We start from the raw sequence: 20,918 nt of genomic DNA on the forward strand, positions 1-20,918 counted from the left end.
CCCCACCACCAAGACCATTCTATTATAACTATCCAACCTCCCAACATTTCATCACTTCTTGTGCTGGTTTAACCCCTTTCCGTTTTAACAGCACAAATTCTATGAACACCCTCCATGTTTCTTCATAATCATTTCTCCTACATATTCCCCATCTTACCTTAATGGCACATGTTAATTTATCATTAATAGCTATATCCCAAACCTCTTTGTACCATTCTCCCATTTTATATCGTGCTTGCCCCTTCCCCTTCCTAGTTATAATGATTCGTGCAGCTGTCAAAAAAATTGTGAGCAAGTCCTTCATAGTCTGTGAACCTTCCACCCCATTGTAAATTGATAATAATGCTACCACTGGACTTTTGGCCAGCTTTAACCCAGTGATTTCTGTTATCTCCTTAAACACCCTTTGCCAAAAACTTTGTACATATTTACACCCCCACCACATGTGAACATAATTCCCTGTTTCTTGGCATCCCCTCCAACATAACACCAAATATCCCTTATTTATTTGAAGGATACTGCTTCTTAAGAGGAAGTTTGCACTCTAGCAGAATCTCATATGTAGCAGCAATTAAGCATTCTTTCACTTTTAACAAGGTTCTTAGAAAGTTGACAAGAGAGTGTATACCTACATCATGGAGGGGAAAGGCTGCTTCATAAACATTATTTGCTATTAATGTGTTAATACCTAAAGAAAAATAAAGATAGCAATAGTTATTTTTAAACACACACATATATTTGCTTTTCGGCCAAAGAATGCAATACCACTAGCACAATGGAACTCCTCCCTTCTCTTCCCCCAATGTGGATTACAGTTTATGAATGTAATGTTAAAATCTGATTAGTGGGAATATTATGTTTCAGGGTGGGATATACATTTTACAAGTAAATTAAAAGTACCGCATTTTCCCGTGTACAAGACTAGGTTTTTTTGCTAAAAAATAATGTCCAAAATTTGGGGGCGTTTTATACACAGGGGCCATCTCCCCCCATTTTCTTAAATCGGAGTCCCCCCAAAAATAGGGGGCATCTTGTACATGGGGGCGTCTTATAGACTGAAAAATACGGTAATTTAAAATGATTTGAACTCTGCAATCAAAACTTGGCATCTGAATCTGAAATCTAGCTGGTTTGTTTTGTCACATCCGAGTTAGCTTTTGGATTGCAGTATCTCCATTCACCAATTTTGACCAAGATTTGATGTCACCTGCTCACATATTGCTGCCACTCCAATCAAAAGTGTTAAGTTGTGGCCAACATATCAGACGACACAGCGATTCTTCAAACAGCTCTTGTTTATTCAAAGGCCAGAACAGAACTGAACTGAGGAGCTCAGTCAGCCTGCTTATATAGAGCTCCAGAACAATGTAACTGTAGCAACTTTCTAAAACTATCCAATCACTGAACGTCACTTTTGATCCTTCATTTGCATACAAACTATCCAATCACTGAACGTCACTTTCAATCCTTCATTTGCATAACTATCTACAGTATCCCCTTGCTGGCCCAGGGTGAGAACTTCAATACCTAACAAAAAGTGCTGAAGCTGTGAGTGCTACTGAAAAATAATCGTATATGAAGTGCTGACGTTCAACACTGAATATTTGTAGAACATATGCACTGAATATTTGTAGAACTAGAGATTATCCCGTCTAACAGAAGCTGCAGAAGAGAATTTGGGAGAAGGGGGAAGGGAAGTTTCCAATTATATTCTAGGCAAGGCCAATAAAGCTCAAGGCTCAATATTAGCCATTAAAAAAAAAAAATCAAGCAATATTATTTTCTTGCAGGGAATTCATTCTGAATTCACTCAACTACAGAATGTTTCCAGAACAGTTTGCACCCTAATGTTAGGTGTTGTTCATACTGGCCCAAGGAAAATGCTATTCTTTGAATGGAAAATTCAAAGGACTGTGTGGAATCTGTGATTTAACGAAACCTTTACATTCTCTTCCAACAAAAAACTAATTATGTAACCTGTATAAATTATGCAGATTGTTAACCTTTGGTTTTAGACAATTTATTCTGCCAATATATATATATTTTTACAATTTTGCGTAGTTTATTCTCCATGATGTCCAACAGAGCAGGATTCAGAAACATGTCTTTTTATTTGATTATCCAGGATTTGCCCTAACCTACTAAGACATAGCAGAGTGCACTATGAATATATCTTAACAAGCATCTGGGATTCAAAATTTAGAACAAGAATTCAGGAATATTAAAAAGCAGCGTCCGAAATAACATTTTTAAAAATGCGAATTATTTCTTACCCATGCTGTTTTTGGCTTTTGTAGTATATGTACGCTTCAAAATTTCATGTACCTGCATCAAAACACACAAACATGGTGTAACTAACAGATAACTTCTTTCCAAGAAATAGATGTTCTGCATGAAGCCAGTAAGACGTAAAGATGATATTCACCATACCATATTTTTTAAAACTATATTTAAATAAGATAGCTTTCTTCATCCAGTATTTCATAGTCCTGTGCTACGTCAAACTGCAGGTGAAGGCTCAAGCAACTGGAAGCTCCTATATACGGTAACAACAATAACAGCCCGTGTATATAGCAAACTATCATATCAGAGAGAAGGCTATATTTGAACCCATCTCCTCTTTAACAGTCATGGCTTCCCCCATCAAGAGTTTGATAAGATTCAAACAACGTACAGTATATAAAAATTAAATAAGATATACCCCCCAACGAAAAATAATGGAAATAAGCAGTGTTTTTTTTTCTAAAAAAAATGTTTAGGGGGTACTCTCATTTTGACTCAAGAAAATCACCATTTTATAGTTCAAATCGGGGAAAATAAATACAGTAAATGGACAAAAGTACAAAGATTCCTAAAATGTTTAGGAGTTTGTGTACCCCAGAAAAAAAGCACTGGAAATAATCAGGGTTTGTAGCCTCTGCCTTATTCAGTGACCATAAATCACCACGCAACCAGGGACCCATGATGATGAAATTTGAATACCACCCTTTTTTCGCAGATCTCAAGTGGTTCACAACATAAAAATGCAAGATAAAAGCACAAAATACATGATAAAAGCAAGAACCAAAACCCCCACAAACCATTAACTCCCTCTCCCACTTGTAGAGAGCCATGAACATTTCTATAGATTTTTTAAAAAAATATGTGATTATCAGCAATAACAGTGAATGCAGTTAAACACAGGGGGTTCCCTCATGCGTCACACCCCCTCAGCTGACTTACTATTCGACTGCGGGTAGCATTGTCAAAAAACGTGTCTTTATCTTGAATGTTGTACCTTGAGAAACAGTGATAGACAAGATCAGTTAAAATGTGCCTTATGCAATTCCCAGAAGAGCAAAAGAAGACCAGTCCTATGGATACTTCCCTGAGAGTAAGGCCCTTAAACGTAGTGGAGCTTACCTCTGAGGAAACCTGTAAAGGATTGTATAAATAAAAGGTGGCAGATTTTGTTTCAAAAAGTTAGCCAGCTTATATGATTCTGCTTGACAAGTTTAACAGGGTAATTTCTAGAAAGCGTGTTCTCCTTCACGGAGAGCACGTGTTGCGGTGGGGGCCGCCAGGACACTCCAAAGTTGGGGGCGGGCTAATTGTTCGTTGGCCACTGATGCGATTGGGGCTTCCCTTGTTGTTGGGAGGAAGTTAATGTTGCCATTTGTTGAGTGACAGCCAGAAATAGTAAAACTCCTTGCACGAGGCTAGGGCTTCCTCTTTTCGCCCGTGCATCAGATTGCCCGTCCCCCCTCGCTAGAATAGGGTTGTTCGCTTTGACCTTGCTATGCCTGTCATGGGGTTGTCTGCTTTGGAGTGGGGGCCTGGTAGGAATTTTGTCCAACTGGCTGATTGTCTGGGGCCATTTGGTTTTTGCCTACTGCGTAGCAAATCGTCACAACTTGTAAGGTTCGCGGTTAGGCATTGGTTTATGGTTAGGTTGGTTGAGGGGCATGGATTGGCTGTGCCTGCCCCTCTAATGCTGCTGCTGCAAGGGATTCCGTTAAAGGAATTGGGGGCTAACTATTGCTTGTCCACTCTGTCAAGGGGGCTCGGGCCATAGCAATGAGCTCCTGGCTGCATTTGGGGAGGGCTGAGGGCAGGTTCCCTGCTCCGTCGCTACCCCCAAGTGTATTCCCCTATTCTGACTTTCGCATCGTGCGGAATGTCAGTCTGTCTCCCATGGTGGGGGCAGATAGTCGCAACCCATGCCTAAGCAACCACTCACAAATTTGTATTTCAATAAAGTTGTGGCCAAAATTATGCCAAAAATCTTAAACAAAAAATTCTGTGTGGTGTGTGAGTTATTGGGGTGGCCCTGGGGAACTCGACACGCAAATGCAGAGTTAGGTAAGAATCACAGGGTTTTCCTTCTCTCAAAACGTCCTTGCACCCCCTGCTTTCAAGAGAAGGGAACCCTATTCAATAATGTAATTTACAGGTTTAAACCCACGATTTTTTAAAATTCACCTGGGAAAATGTTCCTGGATATTAACTTATCCTATGCCAAAGTCTGAGGGCAGCGCAAGAACTTTAAGAAACAAATTATACAATGCATATTTGAATATAAATAAATCCCCCACTGCTTCCTGGTGACAAAATGTTTGCCCGAACAGAGAAATGTTGCATTAGTTTCTGCAGCATGGCTGTGGGATAAACACTCCTCAGTGGTGGACTTTGGGCCCAATGTGGGGCTCAAACCCAGACTCTGAGAGCATGAGTCTCATGCTCTACCTGCTGAGCTGCACAATTTCTTTTTCATTATCATAATTTTTCATTATCATAATTCGTATATGAGGAATAAGAATCTATATGTTATGTACTGAAGTTCTCACCCTGGGCCAGCAGGGGGATACTGTAGATAGTTATGCAAATGAAGGATCAAAAGTGACGTTCAGTGATTGGATAGTTTTAGAAAGTTGCAACAGTTACGTTGTTCTGGAGCTCTATATAAGCAGGCTGACTAAGCTCCTCAGTTCAGTTCTATTCTGGCCTCTGAATAAACAAGAGCTGTTTGAAGAATTGCTGTGTCGTCTGATATGTTCACCCACAACTTAACACTATACATTCCAAACCTAGCTGGTGTTTTTTAAAAAAAAAACAGCCAAGATAAAATACAGGATTTACTGCATCTGCAACTTTAAACAACAATACTTAACAAATATATATGTATGCACACACCTTTACACACACACACACACGAAAAATTTGAACAAGTGTGAAATCTGACACATTAGCATGCTCTGATCTGCACACTAACTTTAGAGAGGATTAGGTCAGTTCACATCAGGGTTCACAGAAATCAAATTCTGTAAGCGTCTATTTGCATCTTCTGATTTCTGCAGAGCTAAAAGGAAGTGTCTGTCAACTTCCTCTAGCATCACAGAAAGTAAGGTGCCTGTTCTGATGCTACGATCCTCAGTTTGAGATCCCTGACACAATACATGGTAGGTGAGGGCACTCAAATATGTAACTCTTTCAACTGTTTTCTTAAATAGTACAGTCCCATGAAGACTGCATACAATGGGAAGTTATGTGCAGTCTCAGTCACCACAACATTCCTCAATGAATTATATTTCTCAGGGAATTATACTGTGCACCTCGTTAAGTACTCACAAATAGAGTTTTTCTCTGGAGAAAGGGTAAGATAAATGCTTCATTCTGGTGGTATTTTGCTGTGGCACTTTGGGCTGCAAAGGTTTTGTAAACTTCTGCCATATTTCAGACAATTTATTGACAATTCCCGTTTCTTCTGTTATTTCATACGTCTGGAGAAACAAAGAGAGCATGAATGAGCAGGTGGCTTCCCAAATATTAATTTGTTAAGAATAATTAAACGGCATCTTTTCACCAGCAGTGTTCCCAGAGCCCATATCCAAGAAAAGTTAGTGAAGCACCAATATTGAAGGAGAATTACTGAGTATTGTTCCACCACCAGTTTTGGTTCCAGAAAATGAGCTCCTATTTAAAGAAAAAATGTCACCCCCTGAAGTGGTTGTCTGCAGTGTCTGAATAGACCCTGGGAACATTTGAACTGCTAGCTAGGAATATTTATTTTATCTTATCATTTCACAACATTTGTGTCAGGGCCAGCCCACCCATGAGGCAAGGTGAGGCAACAGCCTTGGGCAGTAGGATTCACAGGGGCAGCAGATGCCAAAGTAGATCTTTATTCCCCCCCCCCATTCTTGATATAGGTCTTTACTCACTCCTTCTTCGCTGGCGGTGAAGAGGCACCATTCTATGGTTCGCCTCAGGTGCCAAAATGTTTTGGGCTGGTCCTATCTATATACTGCTTTTATAAAATCTCAAAGTGGTTTACAAAAAGATTACGTCTCTGCCTTTGGCTTTACTAACGTACAAACATTCAATAGTGCTTCTCAGCCATCATTCGTTCAGCTGATCTGCAGCACAGGATAAAGGTAAAGGGACCCCTGACCATTAGGTCCAGTTGTGGCCGACTCTGGGGTTGTGGCGCTCATCTCGCTTTATTGGCCGAGGGAGCCGGCATACAGCTTCCGGGTCATGTGGCCAGCAGGACTAAGCCGCTTATGGCGAACCAGAGCAGCGCACAGAAACACCGTTTACCTTCCCACCAGAGTGGTACCTATTTAACTACTTGCACTTTGACATGCTTTCAAACTGCTAGGTGGGCAGGATCAGGGACCGAGCAATGGGCGCTCATCCCGTCGTGGGGATTCGAACCGCTGACCTTCTGATCGGCAAGTCCTAGGCTCTGTGGTTCAACCCACAGTGTCACCCATGTCCCACGCAGCACAGGATACAGAATGCTTGAATGCGAAGGGATCTATTTTAAGAGGCAGGCTGAAGCAATCATTCCTCATCAGGTTAGTTTATATTCTCCCCCCCTCCCGCCCCCAGAACAGCAATAGGCTTAGGTAGCACCAAGTGAAAAGGAACGGAGAAGCTTGAGTTATTTCAAGGCAATCCTAGTGGAGAGAAGTTCTGTAAGAAAAGAAACCTAACAATCAAACAAACAAGGAAAATATCAAGGTATCAGCTGTTGATGGGAAGATGGTTCAAACCAGTAGATGCTGCTACAAATCAAGAGATTACAAGAAAGGACTAAGCATTGGGTAGAACTGTCTGGGGGTTAAGAGTTCCTTGATGATGGAACAAACCACATCAGATGGTAAAGGTAAAGGTACCCCTGATCGTTTGGTCCAGTCGCGGATGACTCTGTGGTTGCACACTCATCTCGCTCTATAGGCCAAGGGAGCCGGTGTTTGTCCACAGACAACTTTCGGGTCATGTGGCCAGCATGACTAAGACGCTTCTGGCAAACCAGAGCAGCACACAGAAATGCCGTTTACCTTCCCGCCGGAGCAGTACCTACTTATCTACTTGCACTTTGACGTGCTTTCGAACTGCTAGGTGGGCAGGAGCAGGGACCGAGGAACGGGAGCTCACCCCGTCATGGAGATTCAAAACGCCGACCTTCTGATCGGCAAGCCCAAGAAGCTCAGTGGTTTACACCACAGCGCCACCTGCATCCCCAACCTCAGATAGTCGACATTTCCTAACAGAGGTTTGGTGGCCATCTGTCGGGGCCTCTTTAGCTGTGATTTCTGCATTGCAGAGGGTTGGACTAGATGACTCTTCAGGTCACTACAATCCCAACACTACAATTCCATTAAACAACTAACATGTTGAAACGTGTGTCATGCCAATTTCCTTCTAAAGCTATGGTTTTCCCAGTAGTGATGTATGGAAGTGAGAGCTGGACCATCAAGAAGGCTGATCGCCAAAGAATTGATGCTTTTGAATTCTGGTGCTGGAGGAGATTCTTGAGAATCCCATGGACTGCAAGAAGATCAAACCAATCCATTCTGAAGGAAATCAGCCCTGAGTGCTCACTGGAAGGACAGATCCTGAGGCTGAGGCTCCAAGACTTTGGCCACCTCATGAGAAGAGATGACTCCTTGGTAAAGACCCTGATGTTGGGAAAGATAGAGGGCACAAGGAGAAGGGGACGACAGAGGACGAGATGGTTGGATAGTGTTCTCAAAGCTACCAGCATGAGTTTGACCAAACTGCGGAAGCAGTGGAAGAAAGGAGTGCCTGGCGCGCTCTGGTCCATGGGGTCACGAAGAGTCAGACACGAATAAACAACTAAACAACAACAACAACAGCAACTTTATAAGTGGAGGGGAGCATAGCCTAGGTAGTCACTGGGGAGGGGGGGGCTTCTTCCGTGCCATACTCAGAGATTAGAAATAACCAGCCTTCCCTGCCTTTCCTCTGTAATGTTCTGCAAGTTTCAAAATAATTAAAACGGAACTGAGTACTACTTACCCTTTTAGTGGGCATTTTTATTTTAAGAAACTCTGCTTCTCGGCTAAGTACATTCCATGGTGCATGTATCCGGACAAAACTCAGTCCTTGTGTCTTATTCTGAAAGGTGAAAAGAGAACATATTTTCTTGAAATACAAATTAAATTACAAATTAAATTAGTGGAACTAAAGGTGCAACATACAAAATAAAGGGGCAGCTGATAAAGAAGGTGCAAGTTATATAAAAGTAATGCCCTTTAACTTGTATTTTCCGATTTCACAACAGAGCACACTTTTATAGTGTTGTTTCAGTGATAACATATTAATTATAGTGGATAAAGTGTTTCAGGGTTAAAGGCATGAAGCATCCTGGGCTCACATCTCATTTAGCTTGAGCTGGAGTTCCATTGGGTATCTTGGAAAAGCCATCTTCAACCTCACTTTGCTGCCTGCATATCAATATCAATATATCAATATGGCCCGAACCACAAAGAAGGTGGTTGAGATAGTGCCTTAAATAAGAGAACTGGTATCTACACTGCATGAAAAAATGAAAAAAAATCACAATGTATAATTATGATACAACATATATCCTTCCTATTCTTTCCTTTAAAAATACGTACAGAGGTAGTAACTAGAGTTGAGTTGTTGTTTTTTTAATCTTTGGGCAATATAGAAATCAGTTAGAAATGCTCTGACTGGGTGGGTTTGTTTTTTTCTTCATTTAAGATTATACCGATCCTTAATTTACATAATGAGACCTGCAAGTCAGGGACCCATATTTTGTTTATGCTATTTCTGCAATGCAACATGAACACAAGCGATGCTACATTCTTGTCCTTCGATCAACGCTACAACAACACTTTAAATAGTCCTAGTACTGGTATGGATGGTGGCATGTCGTATCTTGCTAGAAAAAAGGACACTTGGGCTACGTAGATCAATTGTGTTACTCATTGTGAAGGAGTTGTGTGGCAAGGTCCCAAACCCTCCCAGAAAGTGGAATAAAGACACATGAAACAGTATTTTAGGTTAATGGGCAAAAAAAGGCCACAACTGTATTGGTTACAGAATGTGAGTGGTATTGGCTTAGGCATTGGAAACCACCTGACTATATCTGACTCCTGCCTGTCTGCAGGAGTCTTGGAAGGGTTAACCACCAGTAGGGGGAGCCCTGGGGGGACACGGGTGGCGCTGTGGGTAAAACCTCAGCGCCTAGGACTTGCCAATCGTACGGCCGACGGTTCGAATCCCCGCGGTGGGGTGCGCTCCCGTCGTTCGGTCCCAACGCCTGCCAACCTAGCAGTTCAAAAGCACCCCCGGGTGCAAGTAGATAAATAGGGACCCCTTACCAGCCAGAAGGTAAACGGCGTTCCGTGTGCTGCGCTGGCTCGCCAGATGCAGCTTGTCACGCTGGCCACATGACCCGGAAGTGTCTGCGGACAGCGCTGGCTCCCGGCCTATAGAGTGAGATGAGCGCACAACCCTAGAGTCTGGCAAGACTGGCCCGTACGGGCAGGGGTACCTTTACCTTTACCTTTTAGGGGGAGCCCTGCTGATGCACATCAACCAGAAACTCCCCCAGGGTCACTGCTAGGGGTCGGCCATGGCCCCAGCCCCCCCTCTGGGGCTTTGGATGGAGACCACGCCCACTGGATTCCTTTAACGGAATACCCTTAAATTAGGAGGGGTAGGTGATGGCCACTACCTCCCTTCACCTTCAACCTAATACTCTGATGCCTAACCGCTAAATCTTACAAAGTTGTAACGATTTGCTACAAGGTAGGTGAAAAATCCAAATGGCCGGTGCCAATTTGCCAAGTGGAAAAATTCCTACCAGGCCCCTTGGACAACCAAGGTCCATAGCAAGGTCAAGAAACAGAAGAGCCTAACCTAAGGGAGGGAGGGTGGGAGAACTGACCGAGCAGGGAGAAAAACCCTGGGGCAAGTCCTCGGCCACGGATAGCCTGCACCACACCCCTGGATCCACCCCTGGATTGGACGGCCTTGTGACGTTAACATATATGAAAGAGTCCTGGCGGGGAAATAGTAAAACGGGTTGCACAGTCAGGACCCAGGGGGTGGAGTCAGTGGGACTATAAAACCAGATCTGGGAGGAGTTTGGGGAGGAGTTCGTTGGTGGGTAGTTGGTTGGATATTGTGGGTTGGCTGGTTGGGAAAGGCAGTTGGTAATAGAGAGACAGATAGGGCCGTGGGTTCTTGAGTGTGGGGAGGTAGAAGAGATAGAGTGAGGAAAATAAGACCAAGAAAGTAAAGAGCAACAACGTTTGGAATACCGTAAAAGTTTTGTTTGTGTCTGAAATAAAATACACTCTTCTTTATTAATGGAAAAGCTGGCTGAGACTGAAGTGATTTTACCAGGCAGGACCTGGTTGGTGGCAGCGGATTAGTGGTGTACGGGTCAATAGTCCGTGAGACGACCGGGGGCTCCGTACAAACGCCACAGGCCTAAGGATGCTGTGGCTGAGTACCATCCAATGGTGCAGGGGTGATCCCACCCTGTGCGCGTGGGGAGGGCTTGCTCCCAGCCTGCAACGTCATCTCCCCGGAAAAGGGGAAATGTCTTTTCCTATGTTCTCATGCTCTATTATGCACTTTTCTCAAGGCACCCAGCGCACTCAGGGGCTCTGTGTAGCTGTTAACTACATTTGACAGAGTTAGGTAACACAGCTGCTTTGTAATCAAGTGAAACTGTAAATAAAACTGCTCCTGTTCATTGTGTAAAAATACATCTCCAAAAGATCAAGCCAAGGAAATGGGATTTTTTGTTGGTTGTTTTTTTTTTTGGGGGGGGGCTGATTTATTGCAGTTCTGATGTAAAGTGAGACCAGCTATCGCCCAGAGGTGGTGTCTAGGGTATTTACAGAATCCTTCTGGGTGACTTGGCACTGCCTCTGCTTACACAAATTGCTTCGTCACTAGTCCCAGGGAGCTACCATGCAATTCACAATGTGCATTGAATTACCGTATTTTTCGCACTATAGGACGCACTTTTTCCCCTCCAAAAATGAAGGGGAAATGTGTGTGCGTCCTATGGTGCGAATGCAGGCTTTTGCTGAAGCCTGGAGAGCGAGAGGGGTCCGTGCGCACCGACCCCTCTCGCTCTCCAGGCTTCAGGAAGCTATCCCAAGTCTTGCAAGCCCGGCGGGATGTCCCGCGGGCTCGCAAGGCTTGCGGGCAGCAGCCTGCACCCAAAAGCTGGGGACAGCGGGGAGGCGCAGAGCCGCCACCCCGCTATTCCCCGACCTGATCTGGAGGCTGGCGGGGGGAGAAGCAAGCCTGCTTCTCCCCCCCACCATCCCCACAACCTCCAGATCAGGTCGTGGAAAAGCGGGATGGCGGCGCTCCGCTATCCCGCTTTTCCCCGACCTGATCGGGAGGCTGGCGGGGGGAGAAGCAAGCCTGCTTCTCCCCCCCCACCAGCCCCACAACCTCCAGATCAGGTCGTGGAAAAGCGGGATGGCGGCGCTCCGCTATCCCGCTTTTCCCCGACCTGATCGGGAGGCTGGGGGAGGGAGAAGCAAGCCTGCTTCTCCCCCCCACCAGCCCCACAACCTCCAGATCAGGTCGGGGGAAAGCGGGATGGCGGCGCTCCGCTATCCCGCTTTTCCCCGACCTGATCGGGAGGCTGGGGGAGGGAGAAGCAAGCCTGCTTCTCCCCCCCACCAGCCCCACAACCTCCAGATCAGGTCGGGGGAAAGCGGGATGGCGGCGCTCCGCTATCCCGCTTTTCCCCGACCTGATCGGGAGGCTGGGGGAGGGAGAAGCAAGCCTGCTTCTCCCCCCCACCAGCCCCACAACCTCCAGATCAGGTCGGGGGAAAGCGGGATGGCGGCGCTCCGCTATCCCGCTTTTCCCCGACCTGATCGGGAGGCTGGGGGAGGGAGAAGCAAGCCTGCTTCTCTCCCCCACCAGCCCCACAACCTCCAGATCAGGTCGGGGGAAAGCGGGATGGCGGCGCTCCGCTATCCCGCTTTTCCCCGACCTGATCGGGAGGCTGGGGGAGGGAGAAGCAAGCCTGCTTCTCCCCCCCACCAGCCCCACAACCTCCAGATCAGGTCGTGGAAAAGCGGGATGGCGGCGCTCCGCTATCCCGCTTTTCCCCGACCTGATCGGGAGGCTGGGGGAGGGAGAAGCAAGCCTGCTTCTCCCCCCCACCAGCCCCACAACCTCCAGATCAGGTCGTGGAAAAGCGGGATGGCGGCGCTCCGCTATCCCGCTTTTCCCCGACCTGATCAGGAGGCTGGGGGAGGGAGAAGCAAGCCTGCTTCTCCCCCCCCACATCCCCACAACCTCCAGATCAGGTCGGGGGAAAGCGGGATGGCGGCGCTCCGCTATCCCGCTTTTCCCCGACCTGATCGGGAGGCTGGGGGAGGGAGAAGCAAGCCTGCTTCTCCCCCCCCACCATCCCCACAACCTCCAGATCAGGTCGGGGGAAAGCGGGATGGCGGCGCTCCGCTATCCCGCTTTTCCCCGACCTGATCGGGAGGCTGGGGGAGGGAGAAGCAAGCCTGCTTCTCCCCCCCCACATCCCCACAACCTCCAGATCAGGTCGGGGGAAAGCGGGATGGCGGCGCTCCGCTATCCCGCTTTTCCCCGACCTGATCGGGAGGCTGGGGGAGGGAGAAGCAAGCCTGCTTCTCCCCCCCCACCATCCCCACGACCTCCCGGCTTCAGGAGAGCCCCACCGCCAGCCCCACAAGCTCGGGGGACAGCGGGAGAGGCGCAGCGCGCCATCCCGCTGTCTCCCGACATGGTTTGGAGGTTGGCGGAAGGCTTCCTCCTCCCCCAGCCCCGCAAGTTCCCAGAGCGATGCCAAAGCATGGCTCTGGGTCCCGTTCTGGGGGAGGGGGAAGCTCGGGCTTCCCCGCCCCAGCCCCGCGCCTGGGGGGGGGATAAATTTTTTTTGCCTTTATTTCCCCCCCCCCAATCTAGGTGCGTCCTATGGACCGGTGCGTCCAATAGTCCGAAAAATACGGTAACAAACATCAAGATACAGATTTTCCATGTTTGTGTATGGGATTTGAATCATATAATTCATTTTAACATTAATGGGAATTGCACTGCAAAGCCTGATTCCGGGTCACTGCATTGAAAAGAAATCTCTATGTAGCTGTCCTCACTGGTTGAGAAATAATGACTAATAGCTTCCAGTAATATAGGAATATTTGTAATTAATGAGGTTTCTTTAGATATTGATAGATGGGAGTCACTAAACCATACCCTATGGGGAAGGGTTAATGCTCTCAAGATGAATATTATTCCCATATTAATCCTCATTTTGAGAGGAATTCCAATTCAGTGTTAGCAATTTTTTGGAAAAAATATTGAGATGTATAAGTATTATTGTGGGGGAAGAGTTGAAAAATTCAGAGAATAACAACATCTGAAATGATATACCTAATATAAAGGTAAAGGTAAATGACCCCTGACAGTTAAGTCCCGTCACGGACAACTCGGGTTGCAGCGCTCAACTCGCTTTACTGACCAAGGGAGCCAACGTTTGTCCACAGACAGTTTTTCCGGGTCATGTGGCCAGCATGACTAAGCTGCTTCTGGCAAACCAGAGCAGCACACGGAAACACCATTTACCTTCCTGCCAGAGTGGTACCTATTTATCTACTTGCACTTTGATGTGCTTTGGAACTGCTTGGTTGGCAGGAGCTGGGACTGGCAACAGGAGCTCACCCCATTGCCAGTGGTGCAGCTTCATGCTCCAGCACCGGGGGGGGGGGAGAGCAGGCGGGGGCAGGGTTGGTGTGCATCCTGGGGGCATGACAGCCAAAATGGCACCCCACTGGGATCGTGCTGCCAGGGGTGGTGCGCTCCTCCCACACTCCTCTTCCTCCGCCAGTGCCTGTCACGGGGATTCGAACCACTGACCTTCCGATCAGCAAGCCCTAGGCTCAGTGGTTTAGACCACAGCCCCACCTGCGTCCCACTAAAGTAAAATAAAGTAAAGTAAATGTAAAAGACCCCTGGCTGGTTAAGTTTAGTCAAAGGCAAATATGGAGTTGCAGCGCTCATCTCGCTTTCAGGCCGAGGAAGCCAGTGTTTGTCCACAGACAGCTTTCTGGGTCATGTGGCCAGCAGGACTAAACCGCTTCTGGTGCAACAGAACACTGTGACAGAAACCAGAGTGCATGGAAATGCCGTTTACCTTCCTGTCATAGCGGTACCTATTTATCTACTTGCACTGGCGTGCTTTCGAACTGCTTGGTTGGCAGGAGCAGGGACCGAGCAATGGGAGCTCACCCCATTGTGCGGATTTGAACCGGCAACCTTCTGATTGGCAAGCCCAAGAGGCTCAGTTAAACCACAGCGCCACCCTGAAGAACAACATAACTGGCTGGCGCCCTAAACAGGAGCATGCCTATAAAGGGGTGAGGGGAGTTTGCAACGTTTTACTGTAGGTCCCACTTGTTAAAACACTAAGTATGTTAGGAACAATAAAATATATTTATAATATTTCCCGCCTGATTTTTTTTTTTTTGCATGCAATAACAATGGCACGGTGTTTAATTTCAGTTTATTGAATAACCTTTGTATTGTTATATCCCCTTGTTGAAAGATGCAAAATTTAATTAATGTGTCCAGAAGAGCTGAAACCCAGCATTTGTTTACTTGGTTAGAAAAATAGCTGACAACGAATGATTCTATCGTTGAAAGATGCAGAAATATATAATCTTTCATCATGGATTACCCATTCTGGTTCAAACCCATTAAAACAGTTTTCTACAAGGGCTGAACATTCAGAGATGAACTAATAGCTTGGGGAAAATGCTTTTTATATTAACAATCAGACTGTGCTCATCATGCCCCTGCGCATATTAATTCATGATCTCTCGAACTATCTGGTCCTACCTGTTAGTAGCTGCTAAGGCATTTGAGCTGTTGAAATAACAGTTTGCTTGAGTCATTTTCAGATGGGCTCAGTTTAGATTTCTAGTGCCTCCCCCACAACTCCATTATTATTCCATTGAATAATAATGTTTATGTTGTTACATTAAAACATAAGCAAAAAATATTTTATCAACATTTTTTCCTGGCTCCATTTCTGTGATCAGGTTCACATGAAACACTGAACCAAATCATGGCTTTCTGCAAATGCAAGGGTTCCTGAACAGGAGATAGAAGCCATTTTGCTCCTTCCCCAGTTCTCCCGCTACTTTGAGCTAAGCCATAGCATGTTGCAGAATCATAGAAATTTGGGGTTGGAAGGGATCTCAAGGATCATTTAGTTCTAACCCCTGCGATCATAGCAATCCCTGACAGATGGCCTTTGTTTAAAAACCTCCAGAGAAGGAGAGTCCACCACTTTCTGAACACTGTCGACCAGCTCTTACTAATGTTCTTCCTGAACATTTAGTCAGAATCTCCTTTCTTGTAACTTGAAGCCATTGATTTGGGTCAAAGAATTAAAGAATTCTAGGGCTGGAAGGGACTCCAAGAATCATCTAGTCCAGGCTTCCTCAAACTCAGCCTGCCAGATGTTTTTGGCCTAAAACTCCCATGAGTTAGCTAGCAGGACCAGTGGTCAGGGATGATGGGAATTGTAGTCTCAAAACATCTGGAAGGCCGAGTTTGAGGGAGCCTGATAATCCAACCCCCTGCAATGCCAGAATTCTGCCCAAAGCCATCCCTGGGTGGGCTCAAACCACAATCATTCTGGTTAACAGCCAGACGCACTGACCCATTGCACCACAGGAGGTCCTACCCTCCAGAGCAGGAGAAAACAAGCTTGCTCCATCTTCCATGGGACAGCCTCTTTTCCAGGCTAAACATACACAACTTGCTCAACAGCTCCTCATAAGGTTTGGTTTCCAGATCCTTGATCATCTTGGTGGGCCTTCTCTGCAAGATGAGAGACCTTCACCCCAACAGCTGGGATTGAGCTCTCTCCCGCCTCCCCACCTAATCCACTCCACTCCACTCCACTCCACAGTAGGGTTATGAGTTTTGAAACAGTCGAACCTCAAAGCAAGCTGAGTCCTGTTCTCTCATTTGCAATGATTCATACGCTGATTGGGATGCGGGTGGCGCTGTCATCTAAACCACAGAGCCTAGGACTTGCCAATCAGAAGGTTGGCGGTTCGAATCCCCGTGACGGGGTGAGCTCCCATTGCTCAGTCCCTGCTCCTGCCAACCTAGCAGTTTGAAAGCACGTCAAAATGCAAGTAGATAAATAGGTACCGCTCTGGCGGGAAGGTAAACGGCGTTTCCGTGCGCTGCTCTGGTTTGCCAGAAGTGGCTCAGTCATGCTGGCCACATGACCCAGAAGCTGTACGCCGGCTCCCTTGGCCAATAAAATGAGATGAGCGCCGCAACCCCAGAGTCGGTCACAACTGGACCTAATGGTCAGGGGTCCCTTTACCTTATACGCTGATTGTGCTTTCATGCAAGTATTAGTGATATTTAGTGGCAGCAGCGAAAAGGTAACAAAACACAACTAGCAACTTTTTGAACCAGACCATTATAATTGTGGAATGCATTTCATTGTCAGCTCTGAATACCGAAATATATATTTGCAAGAACTCTTGGGAATCACTTATTGAAGTGATGACAGTAGCCATTAACAGGCATTTGTATGTTCCCAAACCCTGTCTCCTAGCTACCGGTATATAGCTCTCCTCCCCATTGCATGACAGGATTGCAAGTGGTTAGGGTGCAGAAAAGGTAATGATGCTTAATGGCACTAGGAGCAGCTTTATAAAGAAAACTGAGGTCATGGTGAATTACACAAGTTTTATTTAGTCTTCTTAATATCATGTTTTTCATTTATTTCTCATACAAAGAGGAAAAAAATGCAGGCTTTTTTCCACTGAGGAGAAGATGGAAATTCAAAGAACTGACAGTTTATGTTTTCATTTAAAAACTCAAGTTTCTTGAGACGTATCCTGGGGCTCCCAAGTTAAATCAAGTATGAGACGATGTGTGCAGAACTAGATATACACACGAAGGAATATTGGGTGTGGACTAGCACTATAAAATACTGGTTGCGTTGCCATTTTCGTTGCCAACCTTCGAGCCTGCTCTCCGACATACTTAAGGACTCTTATAAATCCAGATGGTTCCAAGTCTTACATAGCAAAACCAGATCTATCGGTATTGACTTAGAACTCTTGTATAATTCAAGTGAGCAATATATCTATTGCAATATTCAAACCAGATTCAGGGACATTGAAAAACAAAACAACGAGTCAGCTGTAAATAAAATTTGCTCCCCCAAGTTCTATGGTTTAAATGCAACAGATAACAGGGTCACTTATATCTCAAAATTCATAATTCCAGTCCAACACAGGGCATTTATGTTTTCCTGACTGAACGTTTCCCCCTCAGCTTTGGTCAAGGGCAGATATTTAAACATTCCCAGATATGATAGACATTGTGGATGTTCTTTGAATGTGCCGGACACCATAGAACATATTCTTTTCTACTGTCCATTGTACAGCCAGCTACAAAAATACATGCTATCCCCTTTTTATGGGTAGTCTCACACCATGGCACAATGAAAATATCAGATTCTGTCTGGCATTAACCCGGAAGTAACTGCAAGGCTGGCTGAGAATCCCAATGAAAAACTATATTTCACATGGCCCAATGAAAAACTATATTTCACATGGCTTATTTGTATATATTTTAAATTTTTATACATGGTTGTTTTATGATGTTTTATGATGGCCTATTCTTGTAATGCCTAATAAAGGTTTGGAGAAGTAAGTTTTTATTCAAAATGTAAATCTTACTGAAGGCATTATTAATAATTCTTTTTGAGCAAGTAGCATAAAAAACCAGAATTATTTGTTAAAGGAAATGTTTCTTTGAAAAATGGGAATGTATCATATATAGTACATTTTTGTAGAAATGTTTACTTTAAATAAATTATTTTATTGTTTTAATTTCCATCTTATGTGTTCGCTTTTTCTGTTGTTTATCCTATTTTAAAAAAATGCATTCCCTGTTTTGTGCAGAATAAGAAGTCAATCAGTGTGTTGGCTACCTCTTCTAAAATATATGCCACTTTTTTACTTAATAAGATGTAAAAGTAGTCCTCCTTCAACTGTACTCTGTGTGAAGAGCAAGCTGGTTTTAGAAATTTCTATTCCTCCAAGGATCATTGCTAGGATTTGTCCCACCTTATTGGGAAAACTGACTCCTTGGAATTAACGGTAATTACATTGGCTTTTTTTTTTTTTTAAAGCAGAGACATCACCTTGCCAATAAAGGTCCGTATAGTTAAAGCTATGGTTTTCCCAGTCGTGATGTATGGAAGTGAGAGTTGGACCATCAAGAAGGCTGATGGCCGAAGAACTGATGCTTTTGAATTATGGTGCTGGAGGAGACTCTTGAGAGTCCCATGGACTGCAAGAAGATCAAACCTCTCCATTCTGAAGGAAATCAGCCCTGAGTGCTCACTGGAAGGACAGATCCTGAAGCTGAGGCTCCAAGACTTTGGCCACCTCCTGAGAAGAGAAGACTCCCTGGTAAAGACCCTGATGTTGGGAAAGATGGAGGGCACAAGGAGAAAGGGACGACAGAGGGCGAGATGGTTGGACAGTGTTCTTGAAGCTACAAACATGAGTTTGACCAAACTGCGGGAGGCAGTGGAAGACAGGAGTGCCTGATGTACTCTGGTCCAGGGGGTCACAAAGAGTCAGACACGACTAAACGACTAACCAAAAACAACATTGGCTTCTCGTAGAATTGCTTTTACAGAATTGTGTTCTATCCTCTACCTTTATGGTGAGTTATAAGAAATTATGGTACCCTTGGAGGTTCCTGACATACTCACTATCCTTAATATAAAGATCCTTATGAAAAATATATGTCTGAGTTCATCGGCATGATTGTTTCATCAAGTGAGTTTGTGTGCTTTCTGTTGCTGGACAAGGAAAATTATGTCAGCTTGCATATTTCTCTATTTGCATTGGCTGCCAGGAAATTTGTGGCTCAACCCTCAAAGTATTTTTTCTTTGTTATGGCTTAAAGCTAAACAAATGATATTGTTGCTGCTACTACTTCTAGCTAGTATTAATCCGCAGAGTTATGGCCAAGATGAATTCTCCTTCTTCAAAGAGAAAGTAAACTTTACAGATCCTTTGAACAATTACAGACAAATTAGACTTGTCAGCAGCACCAAAACAGTGAACAAAAAACAGCTAGGGCTAAGGACACAACTGAGAATTGATGAATGGATCAACTTTAAAAATACAGTGGTACCTCAGGTTGCAGACGCTTCAGGTTACAGACGCTGCTAACCCAGAAATAGTACCTCAGGTTAAGAACTTTGTTTCAGGATGAGAACAGAAATTGTGCAGCAGCAGCGGGAGCCCCATTAGCTAAAGTGGTACCTCAGGTTAAGAAGAGTTTCAGGTTAAGAATGGACCTCCAGAATGAATTAAGTTCTTAACCCGAGATACCACTGTAGTCAAATAGTCAGGATTTGAATAATACACTTACAATGGACAAATGCAAATAGAAAATAAAAATATGAAGTAAAAATATACATAAGCTATATAAAAATATAAGCAGCAGCAGAAAATAATAATAATAATAATAATAATAATAATAATAATAATTTTATTTATACCCCGCCCTTCCAGGCCAAGACCCGGCTCAGGGTGGCTAACACCAATTATAAAATACAGTAAAAACATTTTTTAAAAACAGTTATAAACCAGGGAAGAAAGTTGGGGGGAGTCGCGCGGGGGCGGGGTGTTAATTGAAATTGTAAAAGGTAATTAGAACATTTGATTATGTTAAAATGTATTCAATAAAAATATATTTTTTTTAAAAAAAATAATGAAAATAAAAATAGTCAAATAGTAAAGGTAAAGGGTAAAGGGGACCCATGACCATTAGGTCCAGTCGCGGACGACTCTGGGGTTGCGGTGCTCATCTCACTTTACTGGCTGAGGGAGCTGGTGTACAGCTTCCAGGTCACATGGCCAGCATGACTAAGCCGCTTCTGGCGAACCAGAGCAGCACACGGAAACGCCGTTTACCTTCCCGCCGGAGTAGTACCAATTTATCTACTTGCATTTTGACATGCTTTCGAACTGGGCAGGAGCAGGGACCGAATAACGGGAGCTCACCCCGTCAAGGGGATTCGAACCGCCGACCTTCTGATCAGCAAGTCCTAGTCTCAAATAGTAAAAGAAAGTACTAACTCTCGGTCCTCGTCATTCCCTACCTTCCTGCCACTGCCACCACTTCCTTGGATGACTTCAAGACACCACAAAACAGAAAAATTACAATACCCCTGGGGACATACAAACAGAGACTTGATGATAGGCAGTGGTTAAAGGTAGCAGACCGGCAGACAGTGAAATCTTCAGCACAGAAGAATTGATGTCTTCCCAAACAGCAAGATCAGGCAGAGCTGCCATGTATTTTATGAAATGCAGATGACAAGAGATTATGCTTGTGCAAAGATGACATGCAGCGGAAATGACAAACAGGCACAGGCAGGGCAGCAAAGGGGCATTTTACCTGGTGAGTGCCTGTACAGAACATTGCATTTTGCATGGCATTGTGAACTGGGGATTTCCCTCTTTTATCCCCCAAACTATTTCATTTCCCCAGAGCCAAACATTAGCCTGTCTTTGTGC

At 44.9% G+C, this 20,918-nt stretch overlaps 1 protein-coding gene across 1 annotated transcript in view; it reads right to left on the reverse strand.

Annotated features, from left to right (window-relative positions):
* Positions 1 to 20,918, reverse strand: part of ANO2 (anoctamin 2) — a 156,506-nt gene that overhangs the window by 115,894 nt on the left and 19,694 nt on the right. The window contains exons 3-7 of the mRNA XM_081191598.1: positions 8,308 to 8,406; positions 5,608 to 5,759; positions 3,223 to 3,277; positions 2,274 to 2,325; positions 633 to 688 (exon numbers count right to left, since the gene is read on the reverse strand). Of these exons, the coding sequence (XP_081047724.1) occupies positions 633 to 688; positions 2,274 to 2,325; positions 3,223 to 3,277; positions 5,608 to 5,759; positions 8,308 to 8,406 (414 nt within the window). The remainder of the gene's footprint in view (positions 1 to 632; positions 689 to 2,273; positions 2,326 to 3,222; positions 3,278 to 5,607; positions 5,760 to 8,307; positions 8,407 to 20,918) is intronic.

The sequence above is a fragment of the Podarcis bocagei genome, assembly GCF_964188305.1.
Source record: "Podarcis bocagei genome assembly, chromosome: 4".
In the NCBI taxonomy this organism is placed as follows: Eukaryota; Metazoa; Chordata; class Lepidosauria; order Squamata; family Lacertidae; genus Podarcis; species Podarcis bocagei.